Below are 11,392 nucleotides of genomic sequence, written 5' to 3'. Positions count from 1 at the left end.
ATAATAATTGCCGAGGATCGGTCGGACGATGCCTAAATAACCGAGATTCCGATGCATATGGCAATCAGGTACACGGTGGATGTGATACGGGTTTGCGGGAGGAACTGCAGCAGGAGCATTACGGAGTTTAGTGAGAAGGAGATACCAGCAATGAGGGCCATCATGATCAGGACGGGAGTCCAGCCCGGTGGTGAGGATGCGGGCTGGGTGGTGTTGAAGATAATTGTGGTGTTGTATGAAGAATTCATTTTTCAATGATCCGTTCACCATGGAAAAGTTGGAGAACTCGCATCAAAGGTCAACGTCCATGTAGACGGTTTTACGAGAATGTATTTGCAAAAGGAATACCTGACCTTCACATGTCCTGCAGCAGGCCGTTAAATACTTTTGGCATGTTCCAAAATCCGGTGACATTTAGTCGTAGGAAATCAGGAAATTGATGCCAGCATTCCACCACATCCATCACATGGTCGTCGTCTTATATTCCGCTGATGCAATGATGAGCTGATCAAATTAGCCTCGTTTTACGGATTTCAACGCTGTTAATCGGGATTTATACGTTAATAAGCTTGATTACACAAGTGCTTACGCCACTGTCACTTTTCCAGAAAGCGATAAAGGTGCACGATAGTTGTTACAAGAGTAGTGAAGGCGAGGGATCGGATGTATGGAATAGGTACGTGGTCCGCGAAAGCAGTAATGCCAGCCACTTTTAAAGTGCCTGAAATAGCAACAACGTCAGGATGACCTTTAACCACTACACTTTTACATGTCATAGTTGTAATTAACTTGCAAAATCTCAGATGTCGCGTATACTGGTTTCGTAACGCTGAATGCTGAGCTTTCGAATGTGCCGGAGCACGTATACAGGGCAGCTTTTAAAAGAAGCACGGTTTACCTTCTTTCGGATTAGCCTGCTTAGGTCATAACCGGTAACTGCAAGTCTGTAACTGAAAGAGCAAATTAATGTAGGCAGAACACCACATAAACTGAACTCTTGTGGGAGGGACGTGCTTAACGAAGAACGGGAGAAGGCGGGACATGTATTTCACTTATAGTCTTGAGCATAAACAGGAAACTGATTTTGCTGACGCCTAACTGAACAGGCTTAATCCCTACGTATAATTATTTGTAAGACATTTATGCATTTCAACTCAACAGCAGTGACCGGATCATTCTCTCTTCATATCTGCAACATCATGCGTCATAAGTCCAGTTTTCTTCACAAATTCCGCTCAAAGTGATCACTAGTTAGTTTTTTTCTTCTGTTCATGGTGCAACCCCTGCTGTTGTCGAGAAGGTCACACAGCATGATAGTTGTCGTTGAATGTCTAATTATTTGGCGCCGAAAGGGAGTGGTTAAGCCTGGAATATTTCGACAACAGCTGCAGCCTAACATCACACGCTGTGGCATGTGCGTCATCTTTAGGCTGATATTTTTTTCTGCTAATTGAAATTCACATAGGAAGTAAATTTATACCTTTCTTATCGTCCATTCGGATTACATCCTCAGATCCCGAAATTCCGGCTCCACTCAGATGTAAACAACAAAAATTCTCAGGAAACAATTAAAACAGACTGATCAGTTTCTAACGTGATTGGTTGCATCTGCTAATCGACTAAGCGCGAAAATTAGATTTTGTGAATATCGCCATGTATCTGCAAATACCAGCGCACCGCAACGATTTCGAGTTCGGTTATCAACATTTTCCTAATGTATTTGTTAGACATTCGGTTTTGGAATCGCTTTAATGACGATAGAAGCTGGTAATTATGCATCAATGCCACCCAGCCCGGCACTATCCGACCCGGCGGCTGGAATCCCATACTGGGAAGTTACCGCCACCGCCATCGCTTCTGTTACAAAAGTATTTTTTTTAAATATCGGTATGGTGCTGCTGCAATTATTGCCACATCCATCACTACTTAATGGATTTTATCTGCTTCAGTAACCTGCCCGGTTTAGAGGTGTTGCGAGTCAACACCTGCATGGCGCCTGCCGCCAACCAGTCTGCATCCGGTACATTTGCAGACAATTTGTGTTCATGCTGATTAAATTCCAGTGTTCCTGCACGTCCTCATCTCGATGAGCCGTCTTTGAGCCTTCCAATCGTACCGGCGACATCACGGACAAAAGACGGCGGCGTTACTGTGTCTGGGGACTGTGGCCTGCGTCCATTTTGTGCGGTTTTCTTTTTTTTCCAAGATTTCTTCTACCGCAGCCCGCATGGCAATCGTTCTGCACCGGTTTATTCCGCTGTTGCTGGTGATCGGAATTTATATGTATATGACACTAAAGCGCTGGAAGAAAAGGCGCGCGGCTGCGACGAAACCAACGCTGGAGCAAACAAAGCGGACTGTAGTGGTACTGAGGCTAATGGAATCCTTGTAGCAGAACTGAGGCCACGCCGATTCAAAAGGAAGCGTGCAGGTGACTGGCAACGAAAGGTCAGGCCGTTTCTGGTGCTGACGATGTCGTGCTGATGTGCTGGCTTCCCGCCGATGTCCGCCGTCTTCCAAAAGCCGGTCTGGTTTTTTCACGTCGGCATCATTCTCACAGCTTTGCAAACAGTTTTTGACCCGCTCATGTGGCTTTTAAAAGCTTAAAAGAACCGAAATAACTTTTAATTTAAATCTGGGCTTGCGAAATCTAACTCATGGACACCTTGACTAGTTGTTCCAGGAATTATTGTTTCTTTAACAATACGACATTTCATGTGCGCATTGCGTTTTTGTTGTGCAAAATGCTGATTGTGAACCACGGAATACATCGATGTTGAATGCTAATGGTAGAGATCGAAACATGTTTGGTTTGTTCATGTAGTGTATACCTATAGAAGTGCTCAATTAGAAAACAACGGATTGTGGTGAATTTTCAAGGTTTTCGGAATTCTGATAAAGGCTTTGGGGATTGCTTTATCAAAGATCACCGTCGATTCACCAGAAAGGAGATTTCTTATCAATATTTCCACCATTTCCAATCGATACTCGTATAGGACAATATTATAATTTAATTTCGGCTACAAGTACAAAAACAGTACGAGGTGTTTATCGTAGGCTGACCAGCCATATTATAGGGTCGAAAAGCATTTGCAGAGAGAAAATCGTCGATGTTAAATTAAAACACCCAATATGGCAACCGAAAGTTCAGATAAATCAACCCCAGTAAACATTCGCAGGAATCCAGGTAATGAGAACCGTTATTGTCGTAGCAGTAAGAATGACGAATGGCTTCACTTGTCGCCGCGTAATTGCCGAATGCCGCACCATCCCAGGTGACCTTTCTGATCCACCGGCTGGATTGAAAGCCTGCCGTTCGCGTTTCTTCAGCCACCTTTGAAAATTATATGAACATAAACAGCTAAAACCAGAATACAAGGAACGGCACGGTGGAGCACGGCAACGATGCGTCGCCAAATCAGTATCCCTCCGGCACCGGGCTGGCAGCCAGTTGGCTTAACCGGAGTACTGTAATAAAAGAATTCCAATATGAACCTGGCAAACTGCGGACCGTGGACGTATGCCACCACTGCCAGGCATAATAAAACGGCCATCTTGGTGTGATGGCGTTGCCGGTATGAGACGGGATATGTGATCGCCCACAGGCGGTTGATGGATATGAGAACATGGACGAACACAGGTATCTGACTGATAACAAACTGGAAATAGGAATACGTGGCACACACGGCATGACCACCGGGCCACACGCCCGTGACCGCGCTGTAAATAGCCAGCGGGCGCACGACGATTAACCATAAAACATTCCCGAGGGAGATGGCGATGAGGTAAATGGTAAAGGATGTGACCCGGGTGTTCGGGAGGAACTGCAGAAATAACATGATGGCATTGCAGATAAAGGATGCGCAGCAAATGAAGGTTGATGCTAAAAGTAATGGAGTCCAACCGGGTTGTGCGGAGGCTGGCTAATTGGCGTTCTGCGCCGTAGTGTTGTTGAGGAAAGTCATAATATTAAGCTTCTGCGATAGTATTGCTCAGTTGGGAAGATTATGTCGTAGTTCGTTACAACGCCTGCATGCAGCTCTAATATAAATTTCGTAAAAACTTTGTCACAGCTGTTCTGTTACTCAACGCAATAACGGGGGCAGTCGGGTGGAAGCGGGGCTATCGGAAGCTCGAACCGGTGAGGCATACACCTTCGACTTCGCATATGGCGCCGATCACGCGCCGCCGGCCTGTTGTACGCGCAAAGGCCTAATTTCCAGTTTTTCGTACGGAATTTCCACAAGAATTTAATGATGTTTATAAACCGATTAAATCATCAAGCTAATTAAATTATGAGCACCGCGAAGTCACAATAATGTTTACAAAATGATTAAACTGTTAGGCTGCTTAAATTATTAAGCTTGATGAAGTCAGCATAATGCTTTCAAACTAATTAAATTATTTAGCCAATTATTAAGGGAGACTGCACCCACAAAATGGCATGCTTCGGAAATGGTTAAAGGTATTGCTTTACAGATCCAGTCTGGTCACAGGGCAATTCCATCGGAAGACTGCATCTCCTGAAGACAGACAGTAGTTGGTTTCTCGAATCGAAGCTTGCACTGTATAATACGACACCCAAAATATTGTGATAGGAAATGATACAGATCTAATTACCGGTAGATTCCAAGAACGAATGCGTCATATAAAATCAATAAAATCATTGTTATAACAACGACTATGCAGAACTGGAAACCTGGAACATTCGGTTTTCGTATTCTGATATATCGAGATCTACTGGCTAAATATTCAGGAAGCTCCACCATGTAAGGTGAGAGGGTGGTCGGATGTCTACCGGGTGAAACTCCACGTTAGCATCCAAATGCCGTTCTGGGACTTGCATCCCTCTTACAGCCATGCAAACAGTTTTTGACCGGTTTATGTGATTTTAAGCTGGAAATACAGGACTTAAAATAATTTTTAAGCTTGAATTTGGCTTAAGAAATCTAGCTCCTGGACGCTGGACAGACTTAGGTAATAGTTGTTCCGGAATTATTCTACTGAAACCGAAAAAAGGAAAAGGCTTAAAGGAACAGTCAACGAATTAAAGTTGCATGCTGTGTAAAAATTTGTCTGCTAGATTTCTTGCGCGTTGCATGTTTGTTTTGCAAAATATTGAATACACCGTTGCTGAATGCCAATGCAATAGGTCGAGAACTGTTTGGTATGTAGTACAACTGTACATGTGCCATTGTAATAATACGTATTTATGAGAATAATGAGAGCATCTGTGTACTTGTGCAAGCTCTCATACTACATGTAAATAATATTATTAAACAGTTCTCGATGTACAAACGAAACACACTAAAACGATGCTTTTAAAGCATCTCAACTAGAGTTGCTTATACAGCGCTTCTAGGGAGGAAACGACTGTTCAGGATGGAAAAGGATGTAAGGTCACGAGGCAGCTATGATTACGATTACCAGAATCGAGAATAAACACCAATTCAATGTGCGGCCAGATCGCAGGCCTAGCTTTATTAGTACTTCTCGTACGAACGAAGAACGAAAGCTAAAATTAGTTTTAATACTCTGTAATTATGGTGAATTTTTCATAATGTTAAGGTGAATTCCGTTTTTATTGTTACATATAGATTTTACTGTGTAATTCACATTCAGCGTGTTTGCTGCTACTGATGTGTAAGGGCGATATACCCGCGGATGTTATCTAATGTACGTCTTTATTTGTTGCTTACACGTATCGCTGCTTTTCACATTTTTACAATACATGATTGCTCAGTGACTCGAACCGAAGAATGTGCGCAAAACGTATAGACAACATTTAACCGAAAGCAGATTTGAACATGCTTTTCCGTAAATTAAATAAGACAAGGAGTACAGAACCTGTCATCTCCCGTAATTTATAGTTATTTGTAATTATTCCACTAAAAAGGAAATTTTTTATATCAGCATTTCCGATCGATACACGTGTCGCACAATATACAGTGTAATTACAATTTCGCATACAAAAACAGTACGAGGCGTTTATCGTAGACTGACCAGCCATATCATAGGGTCGAAAAGCATCTGCAGATTGTACATTATTGCCTGAAAATTAGTTACCCAATATGGTATGCGAAAGCCCAGATAAATCAACCCAAAGTAAACATTCGAAGGAACCCAGGTGAGGAGAACCGTTATTGTCGTAGCAGTCAGAATAACGAAGGGCTTCACTTGCCGTTGCCGTCGCTTAACTGTCGAACGGGGCACCATCCCTGGTGACCTTTCTGATCCACCGGCTGGATTTATAACCTGCCGTTCGCGCTTCCTCTGCCACCGTTTGAAAATGATATAAACATAAATAGCTAAAACCAGAACACAGGGAACGGCGCGATGGAGTACGGTATCGATGCGTCGCCAAATCAGTATCCCTCCGGCACCGGGCTGGCAGTCAGTGGGCTTAACCGGTGGACTGTAATAAAAGTATTCCAATATGAACCTGGCAAACTGCGGACCGTGGACGTATGCCAACACTGCCAGACATGATAAAACTGCCATCTTGAAGTTGTGACGTCGTCGGTATGATACGGGATAAGTGATCGCCCACACGCGGTTGATGCATATGAGAACATGGACGAACACGGGGATTTGGCTTTCCACAAACTGGAAATACGAGAACGTTGCACACACGGCATAGCCGCCGGGCCACACGCCCGTGACCGAGCTGTAAATGGACAGCGGGCGCACGCCGATTAACCATAAAACATTCCCGACGGAGATAGCGATGAGGTAGATGGTAAAGGATGTAACCCGTGTTTGCGGGAGGAGCTGTACAAATAATACGATGACATTGAAGAGAAAGGATGCACAGGCAATGACTGTTGATGTTAATAGTAGTGGAGTCCAGCCGGGTGGTGTGGAGGCTGCATGACTGGCGTTCTGCGCTGTAGTGTTGTTGAAGAAAGTCATAATATTAGGCTGCTGCTTTAGTATATTGCACAATTGGGAGTATTATCGTAGTCCGATACAGCGGTTGCATGTAATTAGTATAAATTTCACAATAACTTAAAAGCTAAAGAATATTATTTATTGAGTATATCTCGAAATCGGAAAAGCCCAATGTTCTACACTCGCAGTTCTGCTCATTGTTACAACCCACGAGTTTATATAATCCATTCGCTCTAGGGTAGGAATCTAATTTGACCGGTAAAATTTGCTATCACAATGTTTTGAGTATCGTATTGCAAAGACAAATGTTGGATTCGAGAAACCAGTTACAGCTTTTTTTTAGGAAATGCCATCGTGAGATGAAGACCCTGTCGCCAGACTGGGTCTGTAAAGGGATACCTCTAACGATTTCCGCAGTATGCCACTTTGTCGATGCTGTCTACCTTAAGCTTAATATTCACCTTAATAATTTATCAGTTTCAAAGCTCCATGCCGACTTCCTCATGCCTATTAATTTAATCACCTTAGAAGTTTAATCAGGTTGTAAACATTATTCCGACTTCGCCATGCCGAATAATTTACGTAGCTTAATAATTTAATCGGTTTACAAACATCGTTATTCTTACTTAAGCCTCATTGATGACTCATATTTCGCCAAGGACAACTACTCGCACGACATGGGGTCGCAGGCATTCCGGGGCGCTCATTCTCAGCTATTCCACGGATCGCTAAGACGCTAACGTCAGAGGCAAAACGGAAATTAAAAAAGAAACCGGAGTTATATTTTTCAGAAGGCGTTAATACGAAAAGTCAGACATCTTTCTCTGTTGGCTGGTATACGGCCAGTGCAGCGCACTATGGTGCATAAGTTATGATTCATAGAGATAAGGACGGGTATGTTAGAAAACGGAGCTGTGCAGCGCGGTATCTTGAATACGTGCGGTATAGTTGTTTTGACCATTCGAGCGCAGATAAGTTCCGGATCGTGATGACACGTTACCCGTCGTTATCTACTGCGCATTATGCACAAAAAACCAACTGGCGTTGGAAAGATACGGGAATGTCTGAGTCTTCGTAATAGCTGCACAGCAAACAGTACCGATATTCGATGGAATGCACTCTTTACCTTACCGCGAAAAACGATATCGCTTACTGTACGCAAAATAAGATACTCAGGTGACAGAATTTGAATCACATTCTCTAGATGCTTTGATTTACAGGTACGTACTTAAATATCCTACGAGTGTTTGCCAACGGATTTTAATACTTTAAATCGAAAGTTCTCGAAATCGAAACTTCGAATTGATACTCGAAGTTTCTTTTGTAGTCTAATATTTTACTACAGTATTAAATGCGCATCAGACATAGCTGCAAATGTTTCTGTCAGTAAGTTTATTATGCTGCTTTTAATTGGTGAGAATGAGTATTATTGCATGTCAGTATCGATTCTAAGATGTGCCCTGTACCCTTAATGGTCGTAAAATTGGAAAACGGGTCAGTTAAGGGAACGCTTCGTGACAGCATGAAACAAAGCAAATATAATGAATGTATCGCTTGTGGCATGTTAATTGATTAATTAAAGACGACAGCAACATTAAACTTACGAGTGGAAAACTGTTAACGTTCGTATACCAAAATATTTACAGGGAGGCTACAATCAATCTACATATTTGAAATTATTAGCGCGGAGCACATATGGTACGTAATTTATGTTTGTCGATAAGCGATGCAGTGACTGCATCCGTTTTTGATAAAGTATTGACCTTTGGATTTAAAAACTGATCAACTGCATAACGTGCCTTAAAGTGCGTTTATGCCATCTAACGATTAAAACCAAAACTCGCATAGTGTTGTTACAACAGTCTGTGTGAAATAAGTTACAATAGACATAATTATGAAATTTGAACATGAAAACAATCCCCGTTTATGAAAACAGTTAACTATCGCTGAATGGCACTTTACAGACAAAAACCATCGCTTACTCACACTGCACCTTGTTCAACTAAGAATTACGGGCAGGACATGTATCGGCATTATACATAATTCGGCATTCTGGAACATTGACTTTAAAACCAGCGACTTTAATGGGTTTTTCACAATTAGTGCTGACAAAACGCAAAATTACGTGCTAAACCGGTTACATGATACTCGTAGAAACTCGACGTCGATACGTATAAACTTCGTGTATAAAGTCTAGCGCTGGCTTAGCACAGTTAGTGTCACATACGAACCTTCACACTTGCAGATTAACGCATCACTAGTCTGATGGTGCTTTGGTCCAACTGGAAAATATTGAGTATCCCCAGTCAACTGAGGCGATATTTGTGAAGGACCGATGTTTGTTGAGACTCTCTATGAGCTGTGCATTTCGTCCAACCGGTTTACCAACAGCAATGGTGGACAAATTGAATGCCGAATTCCAAATTAAATGTGACCACGCCCAGTACAGCGCCTGTGATGGTGTCAACCAGTCCCTCGATTTCGATTGTTAATGGAAGCGCCCGCACTAACCTTAAAGGATTGTCTATTGTTCGCAAGGGCTTAACACGACACGCACCGGGGTCACTGATGAGACTGGATATGGAAACACCTCGTGGGCCGTGGCTGCAAAAATGGTGACCGAAACCGTTAAGCGTTGTCGTAACTCGTACGTAATAACGTCAGCCTGACAATTTTATTTATCGTTCTTGCAGCAGTTGCAGCCAAACCTGGATTTTAGCAGTCCAAACGATATTCTGTTAAGCGGCCAACAGACAGCTACTTTTTCACTGGTCCGCCTTATGGCTACTACCAAAGCTTTCGACCTAAAACACATTGCCATCTCTTGTCTACTTCGCTGACAGAAGAAGTCTGAATGTCACACTCATTTAGGAGTTTCTTCCTAATTACCGACCGAAGGGACTTTCGCCTTCCGCGGATGGATCTCAGTTGTACGATCGCTAATTCAGGTAAACGACTATTACTGTTTCAAATCGAATGAGAATATGATACAAACGAACACTTTTATTCACGCTATCAAGTGCAAAAATTTTTCATGTACTGTATGTGAGGTGCCTCAAACGACACAGGTGTTACGGAAAGATCCGCGAGAAACCTAAAGGAACGCATTATTAACGACCCGTAATTATTGTGTGCACAGCTGAAAGAGCCACCATTAGCCACTAAGATTCTGATAAGGTTCGCCAGCCAAAAGTAGACAGCAATACTCGATCAGCAAATTTACGAACTAGGTACTTATAAATTATAATACAGTATAGCACTACTCGGTTATTTCAGGCTAATCATCCACATCAGAGGGTCGAAAATCATTTGCAGACTGTATAAAGTACTGATTATTGTGTAGGCCCAGCCAGGCGGAATCCCACGTACAGCATCGTCCAATACACATCCGCGGAATCCAGCACAGCAGCACGGAAACTGAGGTCATCGTTAGTACGATAAACGGCTTAACCTGCCGCTTCTTCCCTGGGGACTTCTTCCCTTTGGGTTTCTTTTCGGCGGCCCTTTCATCATCATCCTCGACAATATCTGCCTTCGTGAAAACTGTGCCATTCTGCGTGGAGACGGCGCTCATTTCGTGGTGATCAACAGCACGCTTCTTTTTCCATTTCGTGACAATAATGTAGATGTAAATTCCGATGACTAGAATCAGCGGCACGAAGCGATGCAGAACGATATCGGCGATGCGCCAGGGCATCCACGAGGCGCTGGTCACCTGGCAACCTTCCTTGATAGGGCTGATACTTAAGTATTCCACCATGAGCATAGGAAACTGCACCACGTGGACGTACAGCAGCACGCCGGCGCACAACGAAATGGCCATCTTTTTATGATGACGATGCCGGTAGGATACGGGGTACCTGATCGCCCAGAACCGGTTGATGGAGATGAGGGCGTGCACCAGTACCGGCAATTGACAGATGACAAACTGCACGTACATGTAAAACATACATAATGCCAAACCGCCGGGGAATGCTCCCGTTGCGGTGGTCATAATCCCGATCGGCCGGACGATGGCTAAATAGCCGAGATTTCCAATGGATATGGCAATCAGGTACACGGTGAAGGATGTGATGCGGGTTTGCGGGAGGAACTGTAGCAGGAGCATGACGGCGTTTAATGAAAATGAGATACCAGCAATGAGGGCCATCATGACCAGGACGGGCGTCCAGCCTGATGGTGCAGCTGCCGGCTGAGTGGTGTTGAAGGTAATTGTAGTGTTGCTAGTGGAATTCATTATTCAGCTACCGGTTCACTGTAGGACAATTAGGAGAACTCTAATGAAAGGTCAACGTCCACGTAGACGATTTTACGGAATGTATCTGCAATAGAACCATGACCTTGTCCTATACTGCGGTATGCAGTTAAATCCTCTTACCGTATTCCAAAATCCGGTGACATTTAGCCGTTAGAAATCAGGAAATTGATGCCAGCATTCCAGCCCATCTATCACATGACCGTCGTCTTATATTCCGCTGATTCAGGGATGAGCTGAACAAAT

General features: G+C 43.4%; 1 protein-coding gene across 1 annotated transcript; it reads right to left on the bottom strand.

The window, feature by feature from the left end:
- Positions 1-10,168: 10,168 nt before the first annotated feature.
- On the bottom strand, positions 10,169-11,128 carry LOC129592125 (alpha-2 adrenergic receptor-like). The gene has a single exon (XM_055488090.1). It carries the CDS (start codon positions 11,126-11,128, stop codon positions 10,169-10,171), a length of 960 nt encoding a protein of 319 aa, XP_055344065.1.
- Between the last annotated feature and the right edge of the window lie 264 nt (positions 11,129-11,392).

This window comes from Paramacrobiotus metropolitanus, unplaced genomic scaffold (genome assembly GCF_019649055.1).
Source record: "Paramacrobiotus metropolitanus isolate TYO unplaced genomic scaffold, Prichtersi_v1.0 Parri_scaffold0000050, whole genome shotgun sequence".
Lineage (NCBI taxonomy): Eukaryota > Metazoa > Tardigrada > Eutardigrada > Parachela > Macrobiotidae > Paramacrobiotus > Paramacrobiotus metropolitanus.
The sequence above is the reverse complement of the archived record's forward strand: the minus strand, read 5'-3'. Positions and strand labels throughout refer to the sequence as shown.

What these genes read in the sequence shown, in the direction of transcription:
- LOC129592125 (XM_055488090.1), bottom strand. Translation starts at nt 11,128, where the DNA reads ATGAATTCCACTAGCAACACTACAATTACCTTCAACACCACTCAGCCG.